Raw genomic sequence first — 18,036 nt, 5'->3', positions numbered from 1 at the left:
GAATTCTTGCTAGTTGGTAGGGGATCAAATACTTATTTCACTGACTGAAATGCAAATCAATTTATAACCTTTATATAACATTTTTTCCCCTGATTTTTTTTATATTCTGTGTCTATCAGTTAAAATAAACCCACCATAAAATTATAGACCCTTAATTTCTTTGTAAGCAGGCAAACTTACAAAATCAGCAGGGGATCAAATACTTATTTCACTGACTGAAATGCAAATCAATTTATAACCTTTATATAACATTTTTTCCCCTGATTTTTTTTATATTCTGTGTCTATCAGTTAAAATAAACCCACCATAAAATTATAGACCCTTAATTTCTTTGTAAGCAGGCAAACTTACAAAATCAGCAGGGGATCAAATACTTATTTCCATCACTGTATGTCATGTCCTTAACTGATTTTCTCTTTCAGATGTCAGCAGTGTTTCGGAGACAGCTTCCACAACAACTACAGCTCTGATTCTTGGATCCAGGTTCACTATGAGTAAGTAGCCAGGTTTTCTGGATCAAAAGCATCATAATGTTTATATTTCTCGACTGAAATCAATGGTTTATGATCTACTTGACATCATTTGCATCTCCACAATTATTAACCATGAAAAATAAGCCAAATCAATGCTTGGCAAGTGTGATTCAAAACAATTAACATTGAATAATTTTCCACTAATAACACGAGATTATACACTTTGGTTGGTGTTGACAGTAATCAGTTTGTCACAGTGATTGACACATGTTGGGCTACACCTGGGAATGATCCAGATTACAGTCTGCGCTGGGATCTCATCACTAAAGTTGCAAACATTTAAGCCGCAGTCACATTTGATACTTCTCCATTGACTTCCATTCATACGCATGCGAATTGCGACAGACTGGAAACGCAAGCCGGTCCGAAGATATATTCCGCATTTTGCTGCGTAGCAAAGTCTAAGTGTGGTGAACTCTGACCTGCAAATTCGCCTCACGTGAGTGTGTCAGACCAATAGAAGATCAAAATGTCACAGCGTGACCTCTCGGTACAGGAAATGTAAAAGATGGAGGAATCGCTCCCGCCCATTTTCGCAACACAGTCCAAACGAATTTTGCATGCTCACAGTCAAGTCTGACCACGACATTATTGTCTTTATATTCAGTCAAAATTGACATATTTTTAAATAATCAATAACTGATTTATTTTATAAAGTTAGAACTTTGATGAAAATTTGAGATTTTATAGCTATGTTTTTTTACTTCCCTCTGCTGATGACTCCCTTAGAAAAGTAAGAGACAAGTGAACTCTCTTTCTCTCTTTCTCTCTTTCTCTCTTTCTCTCTTTCTCTCTTTCTCTCTTTCTCTCTTTCTCTCTCTCTCTCTCTCTCTCTCTCTCTCTCTCTCTCTCTCTCTCTCTCTCTCTCTCTCTCTCTCTCTCTCTCTCTCTCTCTCTCACTCACTCACTCACTCACTCTCATCTCTGGACTTTTATGGCAGCTCCTCCATCTCCATGGGTCCTGGTTGGAAACACAGGTGAACATTTAAAAAGATTTTTCTGATTGACTTTTGCTCTGGATAAATGTCATTTCACTGTGTTGTATTATGTTTTCTCTTCACAGATCTGTGGGTCTCAGACCGAGTGAAGGCGTCTGTGGTTTCGTGTCTGTGTAGTTGTTGGTTTTGTTTGTTTCTCTGATGGGTGTTCTGAACTTCCTTCAGTAGATTTAAATAAAAAAATGCTCAACATTTACATGAATATCATCTAAACTCATTTTAAAGAAAAATAGACTGCTCCTCCTCATCTTTGTGTATTTGTCTATAAAGGCATGAATAATGATTGCATATATATAAGTGCAATAGTGATAATTAAGAAATAAATACATTCTTATTAACTAAAGAGGAAGTGCAGAATAAAGACCAGCAGACTCATATTTATTAATAACAAGCAAAAACCGAAATTGAAAGTGTTTATATTCGTTATTTACAGTATCAAGGTGATGGCAGACATTCGCATAAGACGTCTTGTGACTTTGCTTTCCCTTCTTTGAAGAATGTTGTTACACCGGCTAAAATGTTTATTTAGAGTAAAATAATCTTGTTTGTTTGCTGTATAGTGAAGGAAACTAAAACCAAATTCAGTGAAACAGTCTTTTGATTGTCAGAGAGCGTTTCAGTTATGGTGTCGTAGTGTTCATGCTGTGTGATTGCATTTTCCAAAAGATGTACAGAAGAGATAGTAACTGTTAACAAGAATTGTTATTGGAACGTTTTGTTTTATAGGTCATATAAGCAAGTGTATTTGTCCTGCATGGTCACATAGTGAAAACAGGTCAGATCTCAGGTCCTTGCTTCTGACTCCGGAATTTCTGACGCCTGCGACTCAATTGACAACAACTGCGTTAATTATAACTATTTCAAGGAATTAATGCTCTTGTCAAAAATACCTGTCATTTCATCCTCAAGCATGCGCTTTCCTCAATGCATTGTGAGATGGGAGTCTTTAAACATAAGACCGTGAGACTTTTACTCAGCTAGCATGACAGATGACCGGTTAAACCAGACATGCCGCTCCAGGAGCAAAAAAAGAGCAAATTATATAAAAACAGGAACATTTTAATATAGATTAAAACCATAACATGTAGCATTTCTTTCTGAGAATTAATTTGTTTAGGGTATATAAAATTGTAATGGGATCGATCATTGTATTAAAAGAAATATTTTATATTAACCCAAAACTACCGAATTCAACCAGGAGGGCCTGTTCTCCTCTGGTACGTTAACAAGAAAGTTGCATTTACATTCACATTTAGGCATTAGCTGACACTTCTATCCAAAGCAACTTTCAAGGAAATTACACTGTACTCTAAAGGAATTAGGCAACTCGATAAATGAACTATGAGACCGAAGCAGGCTAATGTATAAAAAAAATCAAAGGAGTAGGTTTGGTTCCGGTCCGGCTGACTGTTGTTACGGCATGTTTAAGCAGTGAATAAGATGAAAGATTGGAGAGAAACCTTTCATCTAGACTTAAACTCGTTGAGCGTGTGTGGATCCTGAACAAGGCTGAGAAGGTTATTCCAAATTTTAATGGCCAAGGATGAAAAAGATTTACCACCATTTGAGGATTGTAGTATTCTGGGAATTAATAACAGGACAAAATTATTTGATTGCTTTCCAAGTTGTTAGAAAGATTTTTGAAATGTGGACAAAACTTAACGGACAGCCAGTGCAGTGATGATAATTTCATAAATACATTTTTAAAAAGCTGATGTTTATATACCTGCAGAGCACCCACCCAACAATAAATGACAGTGTGTAATCTATGAGGTATGAATGCCTGAACTGGTTACTAAAGCAGTATGCATGTTCCACAACTTTGAAATATTTCTAAGATGAAAGAATGCTGCTTGACATGTGACAGGTCAAATTTCTGAACATTTCTTAATTGTGTTGCCTAACTTGTTTCTGGGGTTCAAGCTTGAGATTACATCAGATGTAATACCACCATAAATTATATACATCTATACGTGACATTCATAAAGATGGAACCATTTTGTAAGTAAATTATATGCTGGCTTTGATAAAAATCAATATTATCAAATAAAATATTTTTTGCTAAATATGACTGTTGTATTGCTTAAAAGTGAATATGAACTTGTTTTCTTTGCAGTACTTGAAGTCTGAAAAAATACAGAGCATCTTTTCTGTTATTTTTAAGTTTCTTTGTCATTTTCTGCAAATAAATGCAAACAGAAACAGTATTTTTATTTAAAATTAGAAAGAAATACTGTTAGTAGTTCACAGAATAAATCAAAATTATTTATAGGCACATAACTATAAAGAGTACATTTTAAAATCAGCATAGCTGATTTTGAAATCATCTCTTAATTTTTTTCTGTGGCTGTATATAAACATTTAAATGAAAAGATACTTATTTATAAGTACACATAATTGAGAGAAACCCGTATAAATGTTAATTAAACGGATTCATAATAATGCAAAAATTTGGCTGACAGCATGCAATAAGAGCTGTGTCTGTGGGAACAACTTCATAGTTGATGTCAATTCCTTCCTTCCTACATTCAGATCCGTTCATGCAAAGTCAAAGAACATCTGTAAATGAGAACCAGGAAGTAAAGTGTTTGAATACATATTTTGATGTCATATGAAGAAAAACTAGTTTAGATTGATGAGTGATTACTTTGGTTCCAGTAAAGCACCACCCACATTTCATGATTAAAAAACTGATTTTGTTACCTGCAGCGTCACTTTCTGCTTTAACTGCTGAAGAGAGAATCTCACAGATTTTGCTCTGCAGTAGCATTTCATCTCAGGTAATAATAATGTTATTTTTGTCTTGTATCTATTCAATTATCTATTTTATCATTTAAATATAGACTCGTTTCATATTTTTTATATATACATTTTTTAATTGCAGGTGCAGGAGGGGTAGTTTGTCACGATGAGGTTTTTAATCTCATTGTACGTGTGTCTTCTGCTGCTGAATAATAGTAAGTGTTTTACACACACCATGAAGAATCTGTCCTGTGCTTTAGAATAATTCATATATGCGGACTGTCAAGATTTTAAATCATTATGACTATTTGTGTTTAACAGGTGAAATAACCAATGGACAAACATTAGGTAATGTAATCATTCTTACCTAACATTGCATTTTATGATCACTTTGCTCTCCGTGGCTAAAATTATTCTTTAATAATGGATTAAAAAAAGAATGTGTTTGGTTATCAATTAAACCATGTCATATTTTACCAGAGCGTTTCATTTTTTTATTCATAGCAGAATCGAAAAGCTTTTCAATTTGCAGACCAAATCAATCAAACGCAAAAATAACACTAAAATGAAAAGACTTGTTAAGACTTCATAAAATGGATAATTTTATTATTCGTTTTCTTCAGTTTTATGTTTTATAAACTGGGACTTTAGAAATGAGAAATTATTCATGTATGATTTTTAGAAGGAATAAAATGTCTGCATCTCACAGTTGTTGCGCTTCTGACTTCAAACTGTGAGATTGTTAGTTGAGTAAACGACACATGGACTAATGCATGAACACCGGGTCCCTTTCATACCTAGTAATTTAACATTCTATTGTTCGGCTTCTCCAGTTCAAGATTGCAAATCAACGTCAGGGAGACATTACTACAACATTACTTTTGACGTTTTATTAAGCATTCGAACGGTTTGTCGTGGTGGTGTTATCAGAGGGCTGTCTATAGATATAATTATCTGACCATAGTTAACCTATTCAGTTGCGTTTAAAGACTAGAACACGTAAGCTCGTACTGATGTGCATCTCGTTAAGTTTAAAGCAATAACAAGACATTTGTGCAGAAATGCTTTTGCCCTCACCATAATGTCTTTTTATTATCGTTAGGGAAAATAAATGACATGCAGGATGAGTTGATCAAAAAGCCTTTCCCCCATAGTTTTTAAACCATGAAAATTTGCTGAGTATATGACATTAATGGATTGCGTTTCCGAAAAGCATTGTTGTAGTAGGCTTGAAAAACGAGTATTTAGAGTAATGGCAGAGTTGCAATATGCAGTAGCCTAACCAGAACAACTGCGAAATTACAACTAAACTTGAAATGCATATTGTAGGCTATATTGTAATGTATTGTATACGATGTGACATTAATACAAGAATATTAAATAATAATTATACAAAATATTGCATGATAAACAAACATACAAGTCGATAAGTTAATAAAAAAATAATGTATGGATACACTGGTTTGTACATTTCAAATATAATACAATACAAACATTTCAAATATAATACAGGTGCGCGCGCTTTTAATGCGCGCGCACCTGTATGGGGAAGAACTCAGGAGTACATTCACATCAAAACACCAGTCATATTATTAAAACCGAAATAGGGAGATGAAATGTTTTTTCATTTACTTTCATAACATCTATTTGTTTTCAATTAAAACAAAACAAAACAAAACAAAACAAAACAAAACAAAACAAAACCGTGACTGTTGTAAACGTTCAGATTTGTTGATCTTGTCGACTTGAAAGGCAAGCTATCATAAACTCAAAGATAACAATGTCTTACACACTTTTTTTTCAAAAAGTATACCATATAACTCAAAAGCATTAAAGCCTCAAAATGTCAAAAATGTCAGCAATCGACTTACATTTTTTATAAAGCGCTGAGCATAATTTATGCAACATATACGCATACAATACGTATTAAGCATTCTATACGTATACAAAAGCATATTGTATTTTTTATTGTAAATTAATTTTTTTATCAGCAGCAGCAGGAATAACCTTCTGTTTCTACTCTTTTAAACGCTGGAATATACGTGCGTAATTTGGTAATTTAGTAACTTTAATGACTTTAATAAAGTTAGTTTCTTAATTCTTAAATTCCCTTTCATCTAAACCACACCTACTTCATCATGGCATCGTTGACTCCGCCCACTGACGTTCAGTCTAATCTGAGCAACTGTAAGATTGCGATGTCATTGTTTCAGTTAATGGCTTTGTGCTTACAGTATCACTACTAACTTTTCACCCATGCATTTATCATTCACATTATCCCCAATCACATTAAATTCTTCTTCCATACCTTCCTCACCAGGCACAACAGAATTACCACTAACAGAATATCCAACATCATCAGCTTCAACAGAATCATCATATTCACCATCACCATTATCAAGTAGGTTATCTTTTCAGTTGTAAACACTTGCTGTATTTTAAAGTTCAAATATAGCCACAAGCATTAATTATCGGGGTCCAAGCAGTTTCAGTAAAATGGAGAACAGGTCCTCTACTGAACAACTTTATAGAACAGATAGACAATGGGGATACAGTTGCCCTGAACCTCAATGTGAAAAAGGTCTTTGGTGAAGAAAAAAATGTCCTTACATCCCCCCATAGCCCAAGCCTAGCCTAATTGTTTTTTCTCTTCCCAAAATTTTATCTCCTATTTTTTTCCTCTTCAACATTTTTTTCTCATGAAATTGGTATCTCTTAAAAAAAATCTTCATTTTTTTCTCTTCCATTTTTTTTCTTTCTTCAAGAGGCCACACAAATGAAAAAAGTTTGCTAGCTAACAATTAGCATGTGGTACCAACATTGACCACCAGGTGTCACTGTCAGCTGCCAGTAAGAATGAAACCTTGTGCTTAAAGTGCCTTCTCTGCTGAGACATCGTTTAACATATTTATATTGTTAAGGATACCTGTGTTTGAGATGGCATTTGTTGTTATGTGTAACAACTACTAATAGGCCTTTTTGGAGCAGTATGGGACGCGATGACACATATCAGAAGTTGTTCTTACGGTTACAGCTGAAGCTACAGGAGGCATTCAATTGCATTCAAATCTGCACTGTGGCACGGTTGGCAATCAAACTGCGTCCTGTGCCGGAGCAACAAAAAAAATACTCCAAACATTTTTTTGTAAACTATAGGTAGGCCTAATAAAGAAACCAAACGAAAAATATCTAATGTACCATTAAAAACTAAACTATTTTATTGGCTGCAACCGTTTACACAGTCTAATCATCATGCATTCAAATGCTTCAGCGCAGTTGCCAGACAAACTATGCGTTCAGCACCTGAGCCACAGACAAAAGATACTCCAAACATTTTTGTGAATTAGCTTAATTAATAAATGAAACAAAATATGAATAATTTGCCTTTAAAACAAAACCGAACTATTTGAATGTTTTCAATGGATTCGGGCTGAAATGCTTAAATAATGAATAAATACATTTATTAAGCATTTATAACATGTGAATTAAAAATGGCTCACTATTTGGCAGGAATTTCGTTAGAATCCCTTTTTATTTACGCAATTATAACTGCTTTATAATGCATTTGTAAATGACTTCATTAATGTAAAAATAGTAAAAATAATCATTAATGAACACATTTACAAATGCATTATAAAGGGAACCTTATTGTAAAGTGTTACCAAATGGTCAAATGTTTTAGGTCTATTAATGCTAGCGGTGTGGATGTAATGAAGCTGAGGTCCGGACGCGGTCTGCCTGTTGAGAAAAACTGAGATAGACTGACACGTTAAAGCTACAAAAATAACTAGAGTTGTTACACATGACAACAAATGCCATATTAAACACAAGTAACCTTAACGATATAATGATATTAAACAATATCAACAGAGAATTGGAACTGTAAGCACAAGATTTCATTCTTACTGACAGCTGACAGTGACACCCAGTGGTCAGTTTTGGGGCTTACTGTTAGATAGCAAACTTTTTTCTTTTGTGTGGCCTCTTTTAGAGAAAAAAATTGGAAGAGAAAACATTTTTTGAAGAGAAAAAAATCACTTCATCGCGTTCACCCACTAATATGGCAAATTAACTTTACCAGTTTGTAAATTAAGATCTATGCATTTAAGCACCGATGGCGGCATTAGATTTAAAGGGGTGAGGATATAAGCATGTGAGCTTTAGACATATTAGAGGTGTTTGTATCATTAATACGGCAAGTTTAGAACGTTAAAACACCCCCCTCATCAGTAAATGAGTTTTAGTCTTTGACATGGCCTTACTCACTCAGTATTAAAGATATTAGGGTTTTATTTTCACCGAATGTTCTTTACATTACATAGATTGATTTTATGTAGAAAAAAAACAGTAAATAAAAATGACTTTAGCCTGGGCTGGGTTTTCACAGGCAGGGTCACATATAATAAATTAAATGTTTTAAAAATCCATTTCTTTCGACATTTTTTTTGCGTACATATTTTTATGATATATTTTGTTACATGCAGGCCTACAGTATATACCCAAATAAAATTAAAGAATGTTGATGAGTGTGCTCTTTGTCATACATCGTCTCTTGTTGTCTTACAGATAATTATTGTGAGATAATGATAACAGCCTTTTTATTTTGGGGGGAATGATCTCTACTCTCTGTGTGTCTGAATTTGTCTTTCAGGATCATGTGCTCAGCCCACACTACTCTGCTGTCTTGGACAGGATAACAGCTGCCATCGTGGATGTTTTTGTGATGAGATATGCGTCATACTTGGGGACTGCTGTAGTGACTACATCCAGACATGCGGTCTATGTAAGACTGAATATTTTCAACATTCACCTGTCCACTTGTAAAGAGTTTGTCAGCTAGTAAAACTGAGAATCTTTCTGCAACATTTTTAGCACCTTCAAATAAAAATGAAATTTACATTTCTTAATGCTTAAAGCAAGTTTGATAGTATCGCAAGGCAAGCTTGGGCATTAATAGCAAAAATGTGCGAATGCTTATTATAGCGCCCATGTGTGGGCAATTTTCACAAAATTTCGGTTTTGAGAAGTCTGTATATATCCATTTTTAAAAAGGCTTTCCATTCAGATTTGACGTTATTCGCTGCTGAAATTTGAATGGCTGCTTGCAGCCAAAGTTGTAAGCTTTAAACATGTAAACATGAAGCATAATTGACATTGATAAAAATGTTTTTGATTACAAAAGTCACAAACTTCACCACAATGGCTCCAACAATACAGACAGCAGAGACTCCGCCCACAGAATCCTTTACTCCACCCATCACAACCACTGGTAAAGTATTGTCCTGTTTCCTTTATGAGACATGATTTTATTCAAGGAATAATTCCCCATATTTTTCATGATACAGTATATTGCCATGTCTATTGTAAATAGTGTGGGTCATTGTCTTTTTAAAATGTATGTGCCCTCAGTTAAAATCTAAAAATGTACTTCCGCCTCTATAGTGACTATCCATCTATGACGTAAGTTAGACGGCTCATACATCCAATCAATTTGCAGTGAAAAACAAGCCAACATTTTTTTCTAATTAATATAATCTTTAATCAAAAACATTTACCTCCTCTCCCCCTCTCAACAAAAACTCTTCATCATATGACGTCAGCAACAAAAAAGAGGTAGGACTATACTGACTGTCCAATGGCCAGGCATTTGTAGCCCTCTTCGCCGTTTCACTCGGATACACGTCACGATACGGAAAAGAGGTCAATCGCAACTTCCGTTTCATGGTGACTTTAAACCATAGTTTTAGGTCTTTAGCCAGCATAGTTTAAATCTTGTCTGGCTAGCGCGCTTCTCATAATATTTACGCATGATGTCCGTATGCGGAGAGTAGACGGTCTCTTGTGGCCATTCATCAAACGCTGCAAAAACAAAACCGGAAACAAAAGTTCACAGAAAAAAACTGAAGTCTACCTAAAGCAGCGCGTGCAACACCGCTACGCTACTCTTCTACTGCCAGGCAAAACTCTCACTTCTTGCCGAGGACAAAAATGTATAAATTGCTAACATCTAAATTAGGGCTGTCAACGTTAACGCGTTAACGCATGCGATTAATTTTTTCAAATTAACGCGTGAGAAAATATTTATCGCAATTAACGCAGCATCCGTTTGTTTTGACATCCTTTGTCTAGCGTTACATTATGTAATCACGCTCTTATTCGTGTACAGGCTTTTAAACCACTTAAGCGCGATTTGAAACAGTTGCTTCAACGCGTTCAATGAAGATAGACGGCTTCTAAACTGTGGGACGCGACAAAACGCAACGCGAGGTTCAGTCTTGTGTTTACAGTCATGGGCTAAAGGTTGCGTCGGTGAATCTCTGTCAGACAGCGCATCCGTGTTAAGTTCTCTTTCGTGCTTGAATAGATAAAACCACACAAGATTATGTCAGAAAGCCCGTTTTGTCTAGCATTTTCTTAAGCACAGACTTCAAAGTGTAAAATAAAATCTTAAATGATTGCAAAGAGTTGTGAAAATGGGAGCGCGGTGACGGTCAGATCTGCGTACTGAGACAGCTCTTAAAGGGGCCGCGCTCTTAAACGTGCTGCTGTGACTCCTGTCACTAATGTTAATCAAAGAACAAAATAAAAGAAGAAATTAATGTGATTTTGTAGCTTTAATGAGAATTCTTCTGCATTTAATTTATAATTTAGCATTAAAGACGGTAAAGTGTCCTTCAATTTCTGTATATTTCCTACATGAGTTCTCAGTTATACTGTTGAATGGCTAATTCATGTTAAAATAATCAATTTAATAGAGACATCAGTTACAATACTAATATCAAAATGTTAGCTTTCATAAAATGATGCTGTTAAAGAAATATGTTGTTTCTACATCAATTTGAAGATTAAATGTGAAATTATTCAAATGTAAAAGTATATTTTAAAATATAATTGTTATGTGTTATTAATCGTGATTAATCACAGAAAAAATGTGTGATTAATCCGATTAATTTTTTTAATCGATTGACAGCACTAATCTAAATACAATGAAAATCGCACTATATTGCCACCTAGTGGTGCAACTGGGTAACTACTACCTTACATGCTTAACAACCTGTATTCACTTAAAGGTTACATATATTTTGCGGCTCCAGACAAATTTTTATTAAGGCTAAATACTTACTGACAGGCTTAAGGTTTCCTTGAGTAATCCCTTAGGTTTTTTCTTGCAACCCATTTTTTTAATAAGGGTTCCCTTATCCCTATAACTAAGGGTTTTCATACAATCGGGCACAGTTACTTGTGCCAATTTTATTGGAGAAAAATATTTGTACTGCTTTCTTGGGTCACGTTCAGTGTGGTGCACATGATGATACAAAACAGCAACGGACATTGTCTAAAGAAGCTCAGATAGAAAATGTATAGACCAGCATGTTTAAAGATAAAGTCTGTAAGACCATCTCATAGAAGCTTGATTCACCTGTGACTACAGTTATAGTAAAAATGTTGAAGGTCTGTGGAACTCTAGCCAGCCTTCCTGAACGCCACTGCAAGAAGAAAATCAATCTCAGACTGAATGGAAAAATAGCATGAGTAGTAAACAAAATGCCAAGGAAAAAGCAAAAAAACAAGCTGAACTCCTAGATAAAGGTATATCAGTGTGTGATCATGCCATATGTTGTTTTCTGAACAACAGTGGGGTTAATGGAATAAGATTCAGAAGGGCTCCAGTGTTGACAAAAATATATAAAAGCAAACCTGGCACTTGCTAAAATACAAATTGACTCGATCACAATGCTTCTGTGTGAATGTCCTTTGGAGATGAGACATGATTTTGTTAAGTTATTAGAGAAAAGTACGGGTTCTTTTTTGTAAGTGTTCCAACTAATTTGTCCATGTATGTACTGTATATCACAAACAATTAAAAATGTGCAAAAAGTATATAATAAATGATTCTATACATTATTATGTATCAAACTGGACTTTTTCTAATGCTTTTAAAACAGAAGTGGACCCCTGCTACAACTACAATGTTCTGGACGATGTCTGGAGAGCCACCAGTAATCAATATTACTCTGATTTAATGTGTGACATGAATGTGAATTGGGAGGGCTGGTATCGTCTCTTCGTTCATGGTCAGAGCGTTCAGATGCCGGACACATGTGTTGCTCAGAACAGCTGTGGCACTCATGCACCACTGTGGCTAAACGGTGAACATCCAAGTTTTGAGGACGGAGTGGTCACCAGAGACGTGTGTGGTCACTGGATCAATGACTGCTGTTATTTCCAATCCAATCCCATACGAGTCAAAGCCTGTCCAGGAGATTATTACGTCTATGAGTTTGTCAGTCCAACTGGCTGCTATTTTGCATACTGTGCAGGTAAGTACATTTACCTTTTCTTGTTGCGTACATAAGAGGTAAATAAATCGTTGTTGACTTTATATTAATCCATTTCCCCCTCAGATGATGGAAACAGTAGCACTACTCCAACCCCAACCCCAACCACAGAAACTGTAACTGGTAAGTGCTGTCTTATTTATTGGGTCAAAATCTGGAGGGATAGTGTTTTGCATGAGCTGTTACTGTTGGTTTGTGTTGTGTCCGTAAAGAAGGTTCTCTTTCCTCTCTCAGTACCTACAACCACCATCTCTGACCCGTGCTCGGATTATAACATTATTGATGAATATTGGAGAGACATACACCTGAACTCATTCCTGGACTATGGACATGATGACAGTCTTGTTGAGTGGAACGGCTGGTATCGGCTGTATCTTAATGGAGAAAGTGCTCAGATGTCTGAGGGGTGTGTTAGTAATATGGGATGTGGTGGTGAAACTGGACTGTATCTCAGCGGTTCTCATCCACAACTTGAAGATGGTGTGGTGACCCGTGATGTCATGGGGAAAAATATGTGGTGGTGGTACAACAACCAGTGTGACCACTACAGATCAAACCCCATCCAGGTGAAAGCCTGTCCAGGAGGTTATTATGTCTATGAACTCATCACACCAGATCTGTCGATCTACAAGCCTTCATACTGTGCAGGTGAAGATCAAACTCTACTGATATTTTCTTTTTTAGGATATTTTTTAAAGAGTAATACGAGTACATTGCTCATTTAAGGATAGCATTTCATTATAAAATTAATTTGACAAATCCTAATGGATTTATGATGTATAATGTTTGGTCCAAACCAGCTCTAACAATCATGTTGTGTAACACAATCTGCTACCGACAGTTACTCAAAACATATCCAAACCAAGATTTTCCTCTTTTCAGCTTCATACTGTATGTAGGTTGATTGTTTACGGCAGTCAACTGTCTAACTTGCACAGTTTTTTTTTTTTAGTTGCCTTTGAGCTGAAAGAATAATGTTCTCCAGTGACAAAAGAATTGTAAGAATTAGAAAAGCAAGAGAGTAGAAATGAGGAGAACTGTAAAGTAGTCTGTTTGTTTAATAAAATTATGATATTTAGAATATGTGTGTATATATGATTATGATATATATATACTGTATATATGTAGTCAAAAAAATGACTATTAAGTTCTCACTCTTAATTTCAGTTTGTAACCTGTATTAGCGTTGTCCCTTAAAGTGAACAAAATGTATTCAATTATTTTGATTATGAACAACTTAAATGTGTGCTAAAATGAAATTACTTTTCAAATTTCACGTGAAAGGCCACATGCTCACGTTAAGCTCACGTTGCAGTAATGAGCAGTTTTGTTTTGTTGTATTTTAATGGAATTTAATAAGAAACTGAAAGGTCTGCCTGACGCTACTGGTTACAATATAATTGTTTAATATCACTGAACTACAACTTCATTGTGCTTCAGATATACAGTATTATACTTTAAATTCATGTATATGTAAGCAATATAGTACTAGAGTAAGTCCTGGCTGAAGTCAAAGACCAGAATGAACTGTTTCATAAACAATAATTTAATGCAACATTAACTAACATCTCTTTTCTCCATGCCAGTTTCTTTCAGCAGCATCAGTGATGATCCCTGTTACAACTATGAGTCTCTGGATCGTCCCTGGAGGGCAACGACTGAAAGTGGAGTGACAATTTGTGATGAATCCTTCTCCTGGAGTGGCTGGTACAGACTTTATTATTATGGGATGAACATCCAAATGCCAGAGACCTGTGTTCATCCATACAGCTGTAATGCAGACTTTGGTCTGTCACTCAACGGTCCTCACCCTCAGATAGAAGATGGGGTGGTGACCCGGGAGGTCTGTATGGGGGACTTTTGGGGTGGCTGCTGTGATTACAAATCAAAACCCATCAGAGTAAAAGCTTGTCCTGGAAATTATTATGTCTATGAACTTGTGAATCCAATAGACAACGCCTGTTCAGGATACTGCACAGGTACAACTTTTCATACTTTCTAACTAAATCTTAATGTTTTAAAATTACTTCAGTTTTCTGTCATATAATCCACCGAGTGGCAAGCTGATGAAAGCCAAGTGCAGTTTATTTGACACATAGTGAAACAGACTTGAACATGACTGAACTGGACTTGACAATCGTAACACTATCCTAACAGCAGATAGACACAAGCCAACACAAGGCTTTAAATTAGGACAATCAGGAGACATCTTAAGACAATTAGGGTGGAGTAAAACTACCAAGACTGTGGACATGTACTGCAAAACTTGAACTGTAACATTTTTTTTTCAATTTTTTCAGATGTCAGCACTATATCACAGACAGATTTCATAACAACTCCAGCTTTCATTACCGGATCCAGCATCATCTTGAGTAAGTTCCCATAATCTATAGACCACTTCAGAAAACGTAATCATAGCTGGTCTAAAAGAACTACTTGTTTCAGTTTTTTAACACTCCACAACCAGCACATTTATAAGCAAAACAAAATGTTAAATGAATATCTTTAAGATTTCATTATGTATGTTTAAAAAAATACAATTAAACCAGAAGTGCTGCTGGACCACCGTTGTGAAGTGATCTATTCAAGTCTATAATTTGGGAGAATAGTGGATATTCATGTTTAACAAAATCTTATGGAAGAAATCAGACTTCTGCAAGTTCTTTAATTCATGAAAACATTAAATTTATTATGCAACATTACACAACAGTGTTGTGCATGTTCGGCTTACATTTGCATTTATAAGTAAAAATGATATTGACATTTGATAACTTTTTTGAGATACTGTACTCTCAAAAAAGCCCTACCCTACACTGTAGGTTGTTTATGAGCACCCTCTAGCACCAGCAGTTTATGACGACCTACAGTAACGTGTATTGATGTGCAGGGTATTCCATTGCTTTAGATTGTTCACTTTATTGATTTAATTCTTTGTATTTGTAAAAGTATCAATCGTTTTTTTTTGGAGTATTTTGGAGCCCCTAACCCCACCCTAAACTAAACATACAAAACGTAACACATGAGGTATTAAGTGCATAAATTGTCAAACAGTATACAAATATTACAAAACAACTTGTGTTGCCGACCTTCTGATCTGAAGCCATAAAACTTTGGCTTCAGATCAGAAGAACTCCATGAATGCAACACACACAATCAGATCTCGTTCAGCATAAATCATGACGCAATTGTTCACGAGCACGCAATTGTGCCTATAACACTTCACATTTAAAACTGATGTAATGACGCATGCTTGTCACAAGATAAATGAGAGCAAATTACACTTTATGATCAAAGCTGATGCATCATTTTGTCTGGCTGTAATTTTAAACGTGTGTTTGACCTGGAAATTTAGCAGATATGAAGATTTACTGCAGATGGTGATCATTTACTCATAAAAATCCATCATTTGACCTCGGTACACTTGGATTATTTGTACATTTAAAAAAAAACCTGTGACTGTTTTGTATGCTGTGTTTATGTTATATAATAAATAAATGGGTTACGTTACTTGCTCAAAATGAGTGAAGAGTGTAATGTGTAATGATACATACAGACATACATTTCACTTTTATTGTCAGTGTAGATTGCGTCATTGATTAGCACAATTATTTAAAAACACTCTTATAGTTGAATTACATTATTTTGATCTCAGTTGACCCATGCTCAATCTACAACATACTGGACGACTACTGGAGGAGCACACTCAATTACATGTATTTGTATGGATATATAACTGGACATGATGACACGCGTGTGAAATGGGACGGCTGGTATCGACTCTTCATCAATGGATCGAGTGCTCAGATGCCCGACTGGTGTGTTAGTTACATTTCATGTGGAGGTTTCAGTTCTCTGTGGCTTGGTGGATCTCATCCTGGAGTAGAAGATGGAGTTGTTACTCGTGAAGTCTACGGCTCTCATTATGACCAGTGCAGTCATTACACATCCAACCCAATCCAAGTCAAAGCTTGTCCTGGACATTATTATGTCTACAAACTGACCAGTCCAAATGTAGCCATCCCACTCCCTTCATATTGTGCAGGTACATTCATTCTGCTACAATCCATGATAGACTTTGTATGTTTGTCATGATTTACTTTTTATTTTTATTTGACAACTACCTGTGCAGACTTGCTGAAGATACTGCACCTGTATTATTATCTTGAATACTTTTAATCTGCAAAGTCTTTGTTTTTTTCTCTTATTATAGTTCCTTTAAGCACTCCAAGTGTGGACCCCTGTGACAGCTACACCAGTCTGGATGAACCCTGGAGATCCACTGATAATTCTTACTATAACGATTACTACTACAACAACTACTATGACATGTGTGATTATAATGTTGAGTGGAATGGCTGGTACAGACTCTTCATCAATGGTCAGAGCACTCAGATGTCAGAATCATGTGTTAGTCAAGGGATGTGTGGCACTTACAGCCCACTGTATCTCAGAGATCCTCATCCACAGCTGGAAGATGGAGTGGTCACACGACACGTCTGTATGTCTGGATGGAATGGATGCTGTGGTTCTGAATCTCATCCCATACAAGTCAAAGCCTGTCCAGGAGATTATTATGTTTATGAGTTTGTCAGACCGATGGAGTGTGCTGCTTACTGTGCAGAGACAACCTCAACCACAGAAACCACTGCGATCACAACTGGTAATGGTATGTGCTGTTTTCTGCTACTGTTACAGCCTAGAGCAGTGCTTCTCAACTCTGGCCCGCGAGATCCATTTTCTTGTCGAGTTTAGCCCCAACTCTGTTCAAACACACCTGAACAAGCTAATCAATGTCTTAAGGAATAGACGCGTTTAATTTAATGCGGCACTGCTCAAATCTGTCAACGTATGAAATTAAAGTACCGCGAGTGAGATTCAAGAATGCTCCATATGCTTTTAAATTGCTCTTGTGGTATTTTAATGTTTTAAAAATATTTTTTTATTTTATTTTAACCACAACCTATTGTCACCCTTTTAAAGCTGGTGGTATGTATCATCTCAAGGTTCCTAGGGAAGTTGAACCGGCTGCCATGTTTGCAATACCTTAGGGCAGCAATTCAGTCGTCCAAGTTCTATGTACTTGAATGGGGGAGACAGATGTTCACTTGCCATCAAACTTGTTCATCACTTGTTCATCAAACCACATATTACCCACCCACAATTATACCTGATATAAATTGTACCATGAATTAGAGTTAGAACAACAATTGTTGATGCGTAAACCTAATAATTGACTTCAACAGATGCGCCAAGACTGGAAAGTATCTTGCAACACTATACAGAGCCCTTCTTTGGTAGCAGTGATTCCTAAATCCAGTCCTCGGGCCCCTCACAGAATGTTTTCAATATCTCTTTTTATAAAACACTTGATTCAACTCATCATGTCAGTGTGTTAACTATCTCCAGGTTTCTGGTAGAAGGCAC

The 18,036-nt window shown here is 35.8% G+C and overlaps 1 protein-coding gene across 1 annotated transcript in view; it reads left to right on the top strand.

Annotated features, from left to right (window-relative positions):
• Nucleotides 1-4,252: 4,252 nt before the first annotated feature.
• Nucleotides 4,253-18,036, top strand: part of LOC130550736 (alpha-tectorin-like) — a 29,212-nt gene continuing 15,428 nt past the window's right edge. Inside the window, exons 1-14 of the mRNA XM_057328238.1 lie at nt 4,253-4,311; nt 4,416-4,488; nt 4,595-4,621; nt 6,594-6,674; nt 8,925-9,056; nt 9,456-9,542; nt 12,220-12,594; nt 12,679-12,735; nt 12,847-13,260; nt 14,199-14,591; nt 14,913-14,984; nt 15,518-15,520; nt 16,265-16,654; nt 16,823-17,278. Coding sequence (XP_057184221.1) covers nt 4,440-4,488; nt 4,595-4,621; nt 6,594-6,674; nt 8,925-9,056; nt 9,456-9,542; nt 12,220-12,594; nt 12,679-12,735; nt 12,847-13,260; nt 14,199-14,591; nt 14,913-14,984; nt 15,518-15,520; nt 16,265-16,654; nt 16,823-17,278 — 2,536 coding nt within the window. The 5' untranslated portion in view covers nt 4,253-4,311; nt 4,416-4,439. The remainder of the gene's footprint in view (nt 4,312-4,415; nt 4,489-4,594; nt 4,622-6,593; nt 6,675-8,924; nt 9,057-9,455; nt 9,543-12,219; nt 12,595-12,678; nt 12,736-12,846; nt 13,261-14,198; nt 14,592-14,912; nt 14,985-15,517; nt 15,521-16,264; nt 16,655-16,822; nt 17,279-18,036) is intronic.

This window comes from Triplophysa rosa, unplaced genomic scaffold (genome assembly GCF_024868665.1).
Source record: "Triplophysa rosa unplaced genomic scaffold, Trosa_1v2 scaffold415_ERROPOS41014+, whole genome shotgun sequence".
Classification (NCBI taxonomy): domain Eukaryota; kingdom Metazoa; phylum Chordata; class Actinopteri; order Cypriniformes; family Nemacheilidae; genus Triplophysa; species Triplophysa rosa.
Note: the sequence above shows the minus strand (reverse complement) of the source record. Positions and strands in the feature narration are given on the sequence as shown.